The sequence below is a fragment of the Crocodylus porosus genome, unplaced genomic scaffold, assembly GCF_001723895.1.
Source record: "Crocodylus porosus isolate Cpor-Errol unplaced genomic scaffold, CroPor_comp1, whole genome shotgun sequence".
Taxonomy (NCBI): domain Eukaryota; kingdom Metazoa; phylum Chordata; order Crocodylia; family Crocodylidae; genus Crocodylus; species Crocodylus porosus.
Window position 1 is genome coordinate 5,482,950 of NW_017728927.1, and position 16,309 is coordinate 5,499,258.

General features: G+C 44.6%; 1 protein-coding gene across 1 annotated transcript in view; it reads left to right on the forward strand.

Moving 5' to 3' along the window:
• UBFD1 (ubiquitin family domain containing 1) overlaps positions 1-12,098 on the forward strand; it is a 12,541-nt gene extending 443 nt beyond the window's left edge. The window contains exons 2-7 of the mRNA XM_019542122.1: positions 4-263; positions 334-542; positions 1,569-1,634; positions 1,827-1,932; positions 5,296-5,378; positions 6,966-12,098. Coding sequence (XP_019397667.1) covers positions 4-263; positions 334-542; positions 1,569-1,634; positions 1,827-1,932; positions 5,296-5,378; positions 6,966-7,076 — 835 coding nt within the window. The 3' untranslated portion in view covers positions 7,077-12,098. The remainder of the gene's footprint in view (positions 1-3; positions 264-333; positions 543-1,568; positions 1,635-1,826; positions 1,933-5,295; positions 5,379-6,965) is intronic.
• Positions 12,099-16,309: the final 4,211 nt, after the last annotated feature.

Below are 16,309 nucleotides of genomic sequence, written 5' to 3' on the forward strand. Positions count from 1 at the left end.
GCGGGGCGGCCCCTCACCGCTTGTGTCCGCAGAGGCAGCGGAGCCGGGCATGCAGGCGGAGGCCGCGCGGGACGGCGCGGAGGACGAGGAGACGCAGGCCGAGCCCGTCAGCAACGGTGGCGGCCCCGAGGGCGGGCCGGGCGCGGGCCCGGGGCAGGAGCTGGTGGAGCTGCGGATCATTTGGAACAAGACCAAGTACGACGTGCGCTTCCCGCTGGACGGCTCAGGCGCAGCGCTCAAGCAGCAGATCCAGGCGCTCACAGGTAGGCGCGGGCCCCCGCCCCCCTCCCGGCCCCGCCGGCGCCTGGGGTCAAGCCCTGCCTTCTTCCCTAGGCCTGCCGCCCGCCATGCAGAAGGTCATGTTCAAGGGGCTGGTGCCCGAGGACAAGACGCTGCGCGAGATCAAGGTGACCAACGGTGCCAAGATCATGGTGGTGGGCTCCACCATCAACGATGTGCTGGCCGTCAACACACCCAAGGAGGCCGCGCAGCCGGAGGTCAAAGCCGAGGAGAGCAAGAAGGAGCCACTCTGCCGGCAGAAGGTGGGTGCCTGCAAATGCCCGTAGCCAACGGCTTGCACATGGGGAAGGGAAGGGGTTGGTGACAGGGATGGGCTCATTATTTTAGGTCTCTCTGATTAATTTTGTAGCTGTTGGGGGCTGGCAGGGGCCTCGTGGGTCATTGGTCCCGGCCCCCACAGTCTGGGGGAGCTGCGATCAGAGCCCGATGTCCGGCCTTCAGCTTCTTATCCAGCCTCATCCCGACGGTCGGCGTCAGGAGACAGGGCGGCAGGCACTGAGCTTGTGTCTGCGGATGTTTGCGCCCCGGGAGGCAGAGCCTAGCTGCAGCGCTGGGAACGTTGCGGTGGTAGTGACGCTGACCCTGGTCCGGGGCTGAGCACAGGGTTTTCTTGCTGTGGGAACCTATTATCCAAACCCAGTCTTGCTAAAAAACTAGCATTGCTGTTAGCAAACAAGGTCCTTTGGATAAATCTGAATTCTTTAATTAGACCAGCTCGCGTACTTGGAAAAAATAGTGTTACTATTGGTCTTCAGGTTTTTGATGAAACCTGCTCGTGTCTGTCTGTAATCTGTCATGGTTCACATTGATTGCAAGCCGCATCATTTTTCAGAGGTGCTTGGCAAACTTCTCGCTTGCAAATGTGGGGTTTTTTTCTTCGTTGTTGTTGCTCAAATTTATTCTAGGTTGTTGCTGTGTTCCCGCAGGTTGCACCTCCAGATCGAGAGTGTTTAGTGATAGCCCCTGAATATATAACGCTTGGTTATTAACATCGCCTTGTTAAAGTGTAGCTCTCACAGAGTATTGAAGAGGTGCTTAGTTTCTATACTCAACCATTTTGTCTTGTATTTGGATTTTATCTCTCATCGTATTTTTAGTCTGTCAGATAGGCCTTCAGTTAATTTTGAAGTTAAGCAGTTTCCATCGGTAAATTTAAAATGTCTTTGAGGCCAAGTATTGTTAACTGCTATAAGGTGCTATTGGAGTGTTCAAGGAAACAGTAAGAAGGAAATTGCAATCAAATTCTAATCTCTGGTTTATGTTTATAGCAACACAGAAAAGTACTGGACAAAGGAAAACCTGATGACGTGATGCCTTCTGTTAAAGGTGTTCAGGTAGGTAAATAAATACCTCAACCATTGTCTTGATTGGTGGAGTCCATTATTAATCCTTTTTGAGACTTGTCCCGCTTAATTTCTCTGCACTTGCATAGTAAAGTACAATGGATGTTCTTTATATTCAATAGCTGCACAGGTTACTCGTTAATTTTGAGTATCATGTTTTCATTCTCTGTATTGTTTTTTTAGGAACGTCTTCCAACAGTGCCCTTATCTGGCATGTACAATAAGTCAGGGGGAAAAGTGAGACTGACCTTTAAACTAGAGCAAGATCAGCTATGGATTGGCACGAAAGGTAAGTGATTTAGACTCGACATGAATAGTTAATGCTTGGAATCTGTGCACACTAGGTGTCGATTTCCTTGAGTCATGAAGTAACTCCAACTCCTTTAATCCTTCCAGAAAAAGGTTTTGTTTTCTTTTCTCAAATGTACTCTTTTCAGGTGATGAAGTGTTACTAAATATTGTATTTAGTTAGGCTCAGTTGTGTTATTGGAATTTATTATCCTACTGTTTACGGTTCATGGTTGTAGGTTAATCACACTTGGCATTTTATAACCTTTTGATCTTAAAACCACTCCACAAAATTAGTTCAATTATGACAACACAGCGTGGCTCAGTAACTTCTGCTGTCTCAGGGAAGTCTCTCTTGGAGCTGGGAACACATCAAGGAGTCCTGGCACCTGTCTCATCTTATTATAGCTGAAATGAGTTGGGTGTGTTGTTTCAGTGCGGTACACATGCAGTCTAGTTTAGGGATGCTGACGTGCTCCTGTGCCGGGGATTCAGTTTACAGTCTTGAGGACTTGTGCCAGAGGAGACTGAAAGTACTGCAGTGGGAGCACACTGCCCAGAGGACATCTCAAGTACCCCTTTTGTCTCCAAAGGGAACAATGCCTATTTCCCTTGGCTAGAACAGGGTGATGGGTGAAAAGAATGGAAAGACTTGCTTGTTGTTCCAGTAGCAGCTTGGCCATGTAAATGGAATTCCCTTGGAACAGAGAAAACCAGTAACTGCACACGAACAGCCTGCTGTCCTGGCATGAAACTGCTCTGGATTGAAAGCAAAGTAAATTTTCCCAAGCCTTGATTTACCTCTGTTTATGGGGTTACATCATGGGCTACAATAGTTTCCCCTGACCCCTTCCTCCTAAAGCAGCTTGGAGCATCTCAGGAAGACCCCTTATTGTGTCCACAGCCTAAGAGAACTTGGACTCTGATGTCAACTTGGGATAAGTTTTCTTTGCTACATTATGACAATGATGCATACATATCATTTAAGCTTTGCAAATATTAATTTCCATACTGCTAACATGTTTTTTCAGATCCCACCAAAAATCACTGCGTTCTTTAGCCTGTCCTAGATTAGACAAATTCAGTGGTGTTCAACCATTCACCCCTGCCAACCAGATTAGCGTCACAGGGCGCATCCACAAACCAGACCCCACATAGGGTTGGTGCACAGGATTGGGCCATGTAGTGCTTTGTCCCATGCACCTAACTGAGTGTGCTTGAGAGCTCGCTGCAGGTCTGGAAATTTGGTGATGGAAGAGCAGCAATTAACACTGTCCCCACTCCCACACAGCAAACTTTTGGACCCATGGGGAGCTCCTTGCACTGAATCCAGCCTGTAAGCGTAGGGTTAAGCATCCCTAGACTAGATGATCATAATAGACTTTCCTGGCCTTAAAATCTGCAGCAGCATCCGTTCCAGGGACTCTATTTCTCTTGAGCTAAATGGCTGGGGTGATTATTGTACTGTTTGTATGGGCTGCTTGTTTTGGTGCTGTCAAAACAGGGTTGTTTTCTGTTTCATTAGAGAGAGACCTGGTTCTAATTGCGTACCTTTAGTGATTTGGATAATTGTTTCTTTCTCACTCTGGTAGGTTTTAAAGTTTACTATTTCTAAAGCGATCTAGGGCAGAATCCTTCTTTGTGCTGCACTTTTTTCATATTGTAAAGTGAAGATGATAGTGGTGACTGTGTGTCTCAAGAGGCATTGTGAGAATTCATGAAAGTTTGGAGGGTTGTTGTGTCCGTGTCGGTGTAAGGACATAAGCAGGCAAGGTTCCTTGCCTGCTTAATGTCTGGAGGATTTTTATATAGATACCACATAATTATTTGCTGAGTAAATGATCATCAGTTAGTCTGATTCCTATTGGTCTATGACAACCATACATAAGTTCATTACTTTATTAGTATTCAGAATGTAGATTCGCATTTTTGTCTCTTGTCTTTGTGAAGTAAAAACAAAGCACAGGTATGCTGCTGTGCTTCCTTACGTTTCCTTTGGAAGCAGTTGCTGCCTTTTGGGTTGCACTTTAAAAGCTGCTCCTCATCTAGGGTTGGTGGTTGTAGCCGTGTTGGTCTAAGAACATAGGCAGACAAGGTTCTTTGGGTAGAGGTGATGATTATCTTTTATTAGACCCACTAAATAGTTGGAAAAATGGTTCTTTGCAAGCTTTTAGGCACCAAATACCTTCTTTCAGGCATAGAAAGAGTGTCTCATCTAGGGTGTACGTTGTTTGGCTTCTCTTGTACAGTGACAAGTTCTGGTTTACTGTGTCCTGCACCCAAGGAAATGAATCGAGAGTGTCTGGTTTGTGTGGGTGAAACGAGAGTTAGAGCTGTATGAGAATTAATATTTGCATATATTAGAAATAAAAGTCTAAAGGAAAAGATGGGGATAAATGTCCTAGTTTAAAAAATGAAAGAAATCCATAGTGGGGCATATTAGGCAGATAGCTGCAACTGAGGAATTAAGCTATCAAGTTCTGCTATGTCATTTTGAACATGCAATAAACTAGTTAATTCACCACAGCAAGAAGAATCCAATTAATGGCAAATTGTCTAGTAATGACCCATCATCAGGATTTAATGGGAGGAGCTGCTGGCAAAAAAACCAGAATAACAGCACATTAAATCATAGTTTCAATTTATCCCACAGGCAAGTTAACCAGAGTTTTTACTGATAGCTTTTTTGGTCTTTTATTTTCTTTCACTTCTATGCTATCTCTAACACGTTTTGTGGCATCTTTGAATACTTTCCTACAATAACAAATGTACACTGTCCAGTGTTGGAGATAGGACTAGATCTTGATAGGAAGCTGTGCATTTTATTTTTCTAGTCCAACTGTTATCTGTTCTTGCAACTTCTGCAAGTTTTACTTCCCGAGGTTCCAGTCCTGCATGCAGACACGTGCGCACTGAGCTTTACTACTGAGTGAAGTCTTGTTGAATTAAGAGGTGGGGGGGGACAGTTGTGAAGTTGAGCAAGCGTAAAAATTTTGCAGTATTGGGGCCTGTGGCTGAAACAGATTTTGTTGTCTGCTATTTACAGAGGTTGCTTGGCACAAATCTGTAACAACAAAGCTTAGGTGACGGCCTGACAGAGACTGGAGTTATTTTGAATGGTTGGTTTGCCAGTCCCCAGATGAGTGAAACATGGTTCATTGACTTCAGACAAGTAGGAATTCGGAGCTAGTCAAAGATGGGGAGGACTGCTGAAAGGTGGAGTCCTGGGGACTGTGGGAGATGGCATTTGAAATGAACATGAAATGCTGCTGCATTATATATTCAAATAGTATAATGTATTCAAATAGTATATTCAATTGTAGTTATATATTCAATATAGTAATTGTAATTCACTTTGTTATAGAGAGAACAGAAAAATTACCCATGGGATCTATTAAAAATGTGGTGAGTGAACCTATTGAGGGACATGAAGATTATCACATGATGGTAAGCAATTCCTCTGCTGTCCTGATTACATGATACAAATACAGTGACACAGGGATTTTACATTAGAATAACACCAAGATTGACAGTTGTGCAGATTTCAGATGCTGCTGAAAGTCTGAATTTGAATATTGTCTGCTATCATAGCATAAATAGTTTTGTCAGGATATGCTGTGAAGGTCTGTTGTGTATACTGAACTGTTTTTTTTGCTTTGCTTTAAAGCCATGCAAAGTCCCTAGACTAGAAATCTTAATACTGCTCTCAGAAATGTTTGAATATACAGGTTTTCCTAAATGGCATGTCATTTTTATACTTTGTACCTGGGGACTTTGGGACAGACTTTCAAATAGATTCAGACTGTCATATATGCAAGTGCTGAACTCTTATGAAAATATGGTTCATAATCCAACTTGGTCTTATGCATAAATAAGACCATTTTTCCTACTTTTTTCTTTAATGTTATGAAATGTGTATCACTTGGTGTTGTGCCAGTAAGACACTTGTATGCTTCAGCATTTATTCAGCTTGAATCTTTAGTTCATTGAGGACTTGCTCCTAATGCAACGATCAGGCGAACTCTGTCCCCCAACTGTTTTCTTAAAGCAAACATTCTCCAGCATGGTACCTTTATCAGGAAAGTGTGTTTATTGGTGTTACAGTTGGTAGTATTTTCCATATCTGGTTTAGTGTTAATTCCTGTTGCATTAATCATATCTAATCAACTTGTTTCATTATGATATTAAAAACCTCATTAATTCTATTATAATTCTCTTCCCCATAGTTGAATCTCTGAATACTGGGGTAATAAGAAAGTGATAAATGTCAGAAGATGGAAGTGCTGCTTCTACTGTGGTTTATGTCCAAAAGTTCCTTCTGTTGGCATTACTGTGACAATTTTAATGTTAAAATGAGTCTCTCCACTTCTTGTTTTTGTGGGTGGAAGGGGGAAGTGCCATGACCCTGAAGTGATTCCCTCCAAAAGCAAGTTGTTTCAGTCCTTGTTCAAACATTTGGTTTGTGCTCACCCCCACAAAAGACTAGGCTCTTCAGATTACAACTCTAAAATATTACTCAAAAGGTTATAAAAAAAAAAGGCACTTTATAGTTCCCTCTTCCCACTGATCAGAGTAAATGGATAACAGCACATAACACCTACATGTAAACCTTGTAGAAGGTACTTAATGAAATTCCAGTGTAGCCATCTGCCTCTCCTTGACTGGCTTCTTAGCCACGGGCACTGTGTTATTCTGTCTAGAGTTATATAGAGGCATTATGCTGCAAATTGTGTAGACTTTATCTTCCAGCCTGGGCATGTCTTAGTCTCTGAAATTAGAACAGGTGTGTATTAGGGCTTGTGTATTCTTTTTAAAGAAAGATCTTGTAACTGGCATTTTGTGACTCAAATTAATCTTGTGTCATTTGTTCAGAAGATTTGGAACATGATAATATTCAAAGAACGCTGCAGGGAGGCAGTAGCTGTGGTAGGCTTACTTGACTTCTTAGTGCCGGAAGCACCCTCCAGGTTGTCTGATGCCACTTGTCTGTTTTCAGTTTTATAAATGCTACCTGTTGTCCTTTTAATTTTGCAGGCATTTCAGCTGGGCCCTACAGAAGCATCTTACTACTGGGTCTATTGGGTACCTACTCAATATGTTGATGCAATCAAAGACACGGTGCTGGGGAAATGGCAGTATTTTTGAAAGCACGCTCACCTCTGGCACAGGAGACTGACACAAACTAAGGACACTGCTGGGAGAGGCCTCCAACATCCCTGGATGTGATAATCCTGGAACTTGTTAATAAAATGTGATCTATCGAGGCATTGACAGAAGCCAGAGGTGATGTTCTTTCACCATTAGTTTACTTTTAACTTAAAAATTTCAGCATCCCTTTTCTGCAGTCAGCTTCAACCGTATTTAAAGCAAATACAATGGAAATCAATAAATCTTAATTCACAACATAATGTGTGTAATACACTTAAATCTGCTGAGAGTAGATCTTCCAATTTAGTTTTTGAAAGGAAATATTACAATGTACTGTTGAGGATTTTTTACATGATTTGAACAAAAACTATTTTCATAATCTTTCAGTTACAAGCATTAGACTCTACTTACTTGGTTGTGACTGTTTGAGAAACAGGTTTTTGGGTTTTTTTGTTGTTTTGTTTTTTTTAAATAAACTTTAACTAGTATGCAAACTTGGGGTTTAGTAAGCCATATTCTGCTGGCCCTTTTATTTCAGATTTGCCTTTGTTTGGTAGCAACATTCTGAATTTTTTTTTTTTTTTTTAAACCCAAAGATGCCCTGCTTCTGCTTTTTCCACTAGCAGCTCTGGCTTTGTATGTGCAGTGTTTGTATATGGGGAGCAGGAAGATGCCACTGTGGATTTTCTATAGCCAAGATGGCCCAGTGCTGCTTATTGTCCCATTTCATGCTGTTTTCAGCCATTCTGTGTTGTCTGTGCACCCCTCTGCCCCTTTTCTGCCTCCTGCGGGGAGATGCTGTTTTTAGGAGCATCTTTGCCTTGTATGTTGTTGTCCAGAATCATTTTGCAGCCATGTTGTCAACACTAACCTATGTGAAAATAAATCGGTTCACAACCAGCCAACCTGGAATATTACCTGCTAAACCTTTGGAGCCAGTGCACTGCAGTAATGACCAAGATAATACTACTAAAGGAAGTGAACCAAAGGCATCTTCCTATTAGTTGTTGGGATTGTGGCCAAGATGCCACTTTTTCTAGATGCAGCATAAATGAGTAGTCTTGTACCATTTGGATTTGCAGAGTACTAGATCTTTATATCAGCCATGCTTGTGAAGTTTGGGATACATGCCCAAAAACTGATCTGTGTCTCTGAAGGGTAAAGATGATACGGTTACATTTCAGCTGATATTTCATCAAGTTTTCAGCAGCTTCCACTGGCTCTCTAGCCTCTTTCTATCTGGAATAATGTTCCTGGTCTATGGCTTGTGACATTTTGCCTGTCAGCTCTTCAGTTGAAGTGCCATTTATCTCAGGTTTTCTGAATGGACCTTTCAGTCCTGAAAAAAGGTGCACGCACTTAATAGACTGTATTGCATGGTAAGGCTGAATTAAGTCTTGCTGTGCTTTAAACCTGCATAGAACAGATCACTATTGTGGGTTTTTATCTCCAGCTTTTTTTAAACACTGTATACTTAATATTGTGTGTTTATATGTAGCTCAAAGTTTGGTCAGAAACATCCCTCTTTATAAAAGTCTAATTTAACTTGCTCTCTGTCTGTATTTAATTTTTTGACATATTTCTGTTGAAACTCAGCAGATGCAAACTTCTAAATGAGCATTTTTTTTTTTTACATATATGCTGGAGAAGGGTGTCAGTCATGGGATGAGTGTTTTTCTTAAAAGTGGCTGTTCAAAATGTATTTGGGTTAAGGTTCTTTACCTGCCTATGTAGTTTTGGCAGCAACATAATGTGGGTTCTGGTTTGTCTTTCCAGTTCAAATCTCCATGCAATATGAGTCTATTTCAAAGGGGTTTCACATCCCTACCTATAACCTGGTGATATGCTTGTTGTTCTTGTAGCTTGAGCTGCTTTTATTCTGTACTCAAACCAAGAGTGGCAGGTCTTGCCATGTAGTATTTGCAGTATAATGAGGATTGTCCTGGCATCATACTGTGATGTTTTCCTAGGACTATGCTGCTGAAAGCTGTTAGCAAGTGCAGAAATGCAAGTAGTGGAATAGCTGTACGTTCTGTTTTTTGGGGGGGCTGTCTGTAAAGCTTCACCGCAATCATCACTCTATTTTTCTAATTGTTAACTTTAGGTTTAAGGCTAAAGCACGGATATGAAGGAACGGGCACAGCTGAATCTCCACTAGGCAATGCTGTGTTACACACCCTTGCAAAAGGCAGTGACATGGAACATTCTCTGGTGCTTGGGTTCACCATTATTCTTGCCCAGTTTTAACTACTTCAGTTGCTGTTGACTTCTGTTCACCACTACACTTACCTTGCATTTGTCTAAAAAACCCATTCAGTCTCCTTCTCCCTCCTGTTCTTTCACTTGCCTTCTACTTGAAAGGTCTGCTGTGCTTTACCATGTTACTGCAACTCTTCCCATATGTTCCAGGGAGCTCTATGTTCAGATGCAATCATGTGGCTGAGCCCGCTTTGCCGCCAGTGTTTGTCACTTATTCTGCGGTAGGGTATGTACCTGGCAACATGGCTTCCAAGACTGTGAGGGCATCTAGGGTCCAGTATACAGTGTAGAATTTAATGTCCCTTTTATGTTTCTTCCCTGAAGGCAAAATAACTACATTTGGTGCTATGTACAATAGGTCTTGGATATTTCAAGGGACACTTAAAAGCCTGTGTTGCCAACCAGATTGTGCACCCATATTTCCCACCACCTTAGATTATTACAAATAATGACAAATTTGAATTCAGACTTTCTTGTTCCTGTCCACATGCTTCATTGTCTTGTGACTTTCACCTGATCTGAAAAATAAAGCTCAGTTCATCTTTAGGTTCTAGATGCAGTGTTTAGGCTGGAGTACACCGGGACAGATATTGGTCTTGTATGTTGTCATTTGCTGTTCAGCGTTTTGTTGTGCATATCTTTTTTTGAGTTTTATGAAAGTTTGTTCTTAAACTGGACCCAAAGCTCTAGCTTTAAAGTTGACAGTGTCCCTTCAAGATGGCTTTCTGTCTATTTTTAGAATGACACCAAACTTCTTTACTTCTACTTTTAAGAAAGTCCTTAAAATGACCCATGCTTATAAAAGCCTAGACAACACAATAACACTGTTGTATATACTGCAGCTTGCCGAGTCCCAGAGCCATTTACTGTCCTGCAGTTTTTACACTGAATTTCCCTTTTGTAGCTATGGGGATTTCCTTGTTGGATCCAGGATATCAAATGGTCACATGGGCAATGATGGAGTGAGGCTGTTTTGTGCAGTAAATGTTTGAGTAAAGGACTAATAAAATCTTTATTTATTGGGTTGAATAAGATTGCTAATAAGATGGCTTGCATTATCCGTCCAGAGAGATGTTACCAAATCTTCAACACTGCTCCCAAGAAAGGCAAAAGGTTGACCCCATTGAGTTATATACATGGAAGCCTGTTTTTTCCTGTTTGCTGTGTATGTCATTCCTACAGTCTTAATGGATGGTGTCCCCCCAAATTTAGTAGAGTATGCTCTTTTCCCCCTTCCTGTGGATTGTTGACTAGTATCCAAAGTGTCTGGAATGCAGGCAAGGACTTCCTGGTTTGTTGATTTGTTTTGAAGGAATAAAGAAAGCTTTTCCATGCATATGGATCCTAGATTCTTCTGATGTGCCATCTCGTGCCTCCTTTCTAGTAGCTATCCTAGGTGCCAGTACCTCCTCAACGTCCACTACACCAGCTCCTCTACTGAGGAGGAATCCTGCTCTACTCCATGAACTCCTTGCTGCTACTGGTGCTAACAGCCCCTGGTGCAGGAACTGGCCACTCATCTCTGTCACTTTCTCATCTTTCTTGGCCTGGCATTTTTCTGTTTGTTCTAGATCTCCTGTCTTCATAACCATCTGTGCATCCTGAGCATTCATATTTTCCCAGTGCTTTCTTTTCCTCCTGAAAGTAAAGGCATAGTCTTTAAATCTTCTCTGGGCTTGACCATCAGCAGCACCAGCTGTCCTGCTCAGTCTTCCTTGTAGGAAAAACCTGTATTACTGGCATATTTCCCATGTGAAGCTGAACCTTAAAGTGAATCATGCATTTTCTTAGCAGCTGTATAAATGTCTTAGAGAGATTTTATTACTGGAATAAAGATTCTCTTGGTAAGAGTGATCACATGAGCAGTAGGGCAAAGTCATGGAAAAGGGGAAAGGTAGTTTTGGGGAAAGGATTAGGTAAGAACCTGATGAGACGCTGCAGCAGGGGTACAGTTGCATTTACACAGATTTGTAGCCATCATTTCATGTTCTAATGGCCAAAGAGAGAGAGTTCATTTGCAAGGCCATTATATCAGAAGTGCCATATTTTGCTGGGTTGTCCTTCCAAGTCCTTTCTTCCTTCCTTTACCAGCTCCAGCATTGCCCCAGAATCCTTGGTGATGCAGTTTCCGGGGCACTGGCATGTTTTTCTCCAGAACACATGCACAGTCTCCCTGCTCCATTTGCTTTGTGTGCCAGCTCAGTGGTGCAAAGTTTGTTTTTAAACTCTCCTGCCACTGCTTCCTGCTTGTTCTCTCGGGGTTACTCTCCTTCCCCAAGGAACCTGTTTTCATTTGGAACATTGTCCTCCAGCCTTTCACCTTCTCTTATCATTTGATCTTTATTTTGTTTTGAGGATTATTGTCCAGGTCACTTGAGGGGTGGGCTGGGAGACCTGTCATCAAGCTACCTAGAACCATGTAGTTATATTACCTTTCAGCAAAGTATTTTCCTTATGTGACTCAAAGCAATTTAGTACATCTTATTCACACTTCAGTCCATTCATCCAGTCATTCATTCTTTTAACAAGTCTTAGACCACCTGTAAGTTTTCACCACAGAATTATTTTAATGGAACATGTAAGTACCATGTTTATGGTATTTTTAAAAAATAATCTATTACCTATTTTGGGGGAGGGGGAGATGACAAATATTTAGTCTTAGATTTGCACTGCTGGATTTTTTTAAGTGTAACCTTGACTGGTTATCCTGTTGTTTTATTCTGTAAGATTAGTCTTACGAATTAAAGTTTGATAATTAAGCATGTCTGTGTTTGAGTGATTTGGACATTGTACACGCATGAAGCTGTTCTTGTAGAAACTTGGCATTTAAAATTTTCTCTCAGAGTATCACTTTTTGGGACAACAGGTAGTCAGAATTCCAGTGTTACCTGGTAGCACTGCTACACTTAACAGTGTTGATGCCTGTGTTAGATGCCTTTGTCCAAACATGAACCTATATAATTTTCCCTTGCACTATTTCAAACTAAAAGGTGGTAATTTGGGGCCATTATGTCTCCATGACTCTCTCTAAAACTGAGGCTAGATTTTGTTCTAACTGATAAAATGTGCCTGTTAGGATTTCAAATGCGTACACACTAAAGAAATCCCAGATAGGGGCATACTTTTTATAATGGTGTCAGACATCCCACCCTAACTTCCCAGCCCACAAAAACAGATCCTCAAGAAACGTGCAACTAAATAGACAGCACTTCGTAATTTATTCTTCGTTGGACTGACTCCTAGCGCAGCTCATTCCCAGTTCCTAGCTGCCTTCCTCACTTATCTGTACTTCAGTTTCTCCATCTGCAGAATTAAGATTAGCTGTCTCCCAGCATGGTGGTTGACTATTACTATAATTGCATAACAAGCACGCACACGTGCATGCACTTTGAAGCTTATTTCCTATTATGTCAGAAAGTCTGGAAATGAAGTTCAATTTCTGTATCGGGTTTGGAAAAAAAAAAAAAGAGCATTTTGGAGAAAAATGTAACAGCGTCTGGGAGTTCACACTGAATAGGATTTTCAAGGAGGTCCTGTTAAGTCTTTCTAACCAAGACATGTTCATGCTATGATTTCTTTTTAAATGAGATTAAAGATCATCTGTAGTTGGTTGGTGTATAAGACTGCACTAAAGGGTCTCTGTCGTCATCTTGCAAGGTTGAATCCCACAGGAAGTCTATGAAATCTATGACATTAGGGCTGGAAGGGACCTCGGAAGATCGAGTCCAGCCTGCTGTCCCAGGGGCAGGAAGTCAGCTGGGGTCATAGGATCCCAGCAAGACATCCAAATGTCTCTTGAAGGTGTTCAGTGTAGGTGCTTGAACCACCTCTGATGGCAGGCTGTTCCAGACCTTGGGGACTCGGACAGTAAAGGAATTCTTCCTTATGCCCAGTCTGAAACGGTCTTGCAGTAGTTTATAACCGTTTGACCTCATCATCCCTTGGGGCGCTCTGGTGGACAAACATTCCCCCAGGTCCTGATAAACTTATAGGTGGCCATCAGATCACCCCTGAGCCTGCACTCTTCCAGGCTGAAGAGCCCCATGGCTCTCAGCCTCTCATCGCAAGGTCTGTGGCTCTCTTCTGTAGTCTCTCAAGCTTCTCCACATCCTTTTTGAGTTGTGCAGCCCAAAACTGGGCACAGTACTCCAGCTGTGGCCTCACCAGGCTGAGTACACGGGGAGAGTGACGTCCCGGGATTTGCTTGAGAAGCAGCTATGGATGCAAGCCAGCGTTTTGCTCGCTTTGCTAGCCGCAGCATCGCACTGAAGGCTCATGCTCAAGTCAGGGTGCACTGGTGGACTTCATACCCACCTGGGTATGAAGTGGGAGAGGGAAAAGCAGCAGTCCATTATGTGCAGACTTGAGTGTTATTGCCATTGAGAAGCTGGCTGTACCAGCCAGCCAGGCAGGCGCAGGTTTGCCGTGCCATTCCGGAAGGTGTCTACCCATGAGTTGTCGGGCATGTGGCTCAGGCAATAACTAGCCCTTGGAGAATGGGGTCTGAGACTGCTGGGTTTGCACGTGGCTACAGGTCACCCCCAGAGGAGCCAGAGAACGTTAACTGCAGCAAGGACAATTGCAGGCAGGTTCGTGGACCTCAGCAAGGGAAGCCCTGGCGCACATGCTGAGCAGATGTGGCATTTACATGCTTGAGTAAACTGGCAGTGCCATCAGAGAGAGAGAGAGAGAGTCTTGCTGTTGTGGGGAAGCTACCAGTCCTTTTGGGCTGTGGCTAATGAAGCTGTCCCAGACAATAGGGGTCTGCTGTTAGGCGATGGGGTCTGCACCAGAAAGGCTCAAGGCCAAGTGGTGCTGCCTGCAACTTGATTTGGATGCAAAGGTTGTGAACACCGGAGGGACAATCGTGGCCTGCTGTCCCCTGCATGAGGCCTGTGAAGCCAGAAGTGAATGTTTTTCACCGTTTAATCACCGAGCCTGGAGTCCATGGCCATGGTGCACGGCTGGAAAACTTCCTGTAAAGAACAGGCCTGGGATCAAAGCAGGTAAGGGATGCCAGATGTGCTCATGTCTGTTCCTCTTGCAGAGAGTCTCCCAAGTGCTGCTGCGCTGTTCTGTGGGGCGAGATACCACGAAACATTATGACTGGCGTGCAGTGACTGCTGTGTTTAACTCCTGTTAACTCCTGCTGATCATGTTGTACCCCATTAGCTTTTATAGATTGCTCTGGCTAAGGGTTGGTTTTACTTGCTGAATATGGCACCAGCATAACTGTAACTCTCCGCTTACTAGTTGGGAGACCTACCCTTTCACTGGTTGTCTGCTGCTTGCTACTTATAACAAAACCGTTTGGCATAGCTGCAGCTTCTTACTTCCTCTCAGTTTTACACAGTGCTTCACAAGGATGTATTCGATAGCCATGTTGGTCTGAGACAAAAAGAAATGCAAAAATGTAGACTTCTTGGTTCAGAGATGAAAGGTATCATCTCTGAACCAAGTGCTTCACCAGCGTTTATTAGCTGTACCTATCTGCCAGGGAAACAGAACGGCGCAGTCAGACCTGCTGCCTGGCAACAAGTGAAGGCACTGTAACTCCTCGTGGTGCAAAGAAACTGAAGTGTTTAAAATAATGCAGGGCTCAGTGTAGTGGCACCTGGTGCAGTGCTGAGCAGGCGCTGAGCAAGCCAGAGCTGTTTGCCCCCTGCAGTGCCTTGAGCTGCCGGAGGCCAGGGAGCCACGAGCACTTGCAGGTCCTGAGCAGGCTGCGAGCGTCAGGTAGTGCAGTGAGGAAGGTGGGAGGCCGGGCGGTGCTCCTCGTGTCTGAATGAGCAGTTGCAGAGGAAGTTGTGTTTGTAAGAAGGGGTGTGGGTGCCTGAAAACCTCGGGGCTGATGCGCTGTATTTGGGCCTCCCTGGTGCTAAAGAGCCAAGGCCTGGGCTCGGGCTGGCGGGTGCTGGGACGCTGGAGCCAGGGCTCTCTGGGTTTCTAGTCCAGCCTCCTCTCTGCTCTGAGTTCCCCAGTTCCCTGCATCCACCTCATTTCTCTGCTCTCCTGGGCATGTCCACAAGGAGGTTGGCCTTTCCCTGCAGCTCCCTGCTGCAGTGTCTATGCTCAGGCAGGAAGGCAGGTTGGGGTTGACCAGCTGGGCAGCAGGAAAGGCCCCGGGGGGGATGGGAGCTGGCAGTGTGCCCTTGTCACCAAGCAGGCTCCTGGCATCCTGGGCTGCATCAGTAGGAGCAGCACCATCCCTAGACTCCTGGCGGCCGTGGGCAAACTTTTAGTATCTGGCCCTGATTTGGCAGAGATGGTAATTTTTTTCCATTCTCTAATTATTATCATTTTAGAGCTCCCTTTCTGTGTGGGTCTCAGATGGCTGCCTGGTTCATCCGTGCCTGTGTCTGGCCCCGGGGGGAGCGCTGCCAGCAGACGGAGGGCAGCGATTCCTCCCCTCTGTTCAGCACCGGGGAGGCCGCAGCTGGAGTCCTGTGTCCAGCTGTGCGCCCCTACACCAGACAGGCTGTGGACACGTTGGAGAGAGTCCAGTGGAGGGCAGTGGAAATTGTTGTGGGCTGGGGGCCAGGACTGGTGAGGAGAGTAGAGGAGAGGAGGGAATCTGGAGAAGAGACGAGGGAGGGGGACTGAAGAGCACCTTCACCTCCCCGCAGGACGGAGCTGGGCTGTTCCCCGTGGGCACAGACTTTGATGGCCGCAGGCGTCGCGGCCTCGGGCGGCCAGGGGCTACGGGCCCGCTGGAGGGCAGCCGGCGTCGCTGGGAGCGCTCTGGGCCCCTGGCGGGAGCCCAGAGAAGGTCCAGATGTGAAGTAAAAACCGGCTGCCGCTGCCATAAAAACATCGACTGAGTAAAAGGAGGAGTCCGGCGCTTGGTGGCCTAAAAGCGGCGGGCCGGGCCGCCACTGGGTCGGGCGCCCAGCGCCTTAAAAGCCCCGGTGAATGCCGGGGGACAGCAGCAGAGAAAACGGCTGCACGTGCGGGGTCACAGGGCCAAACAA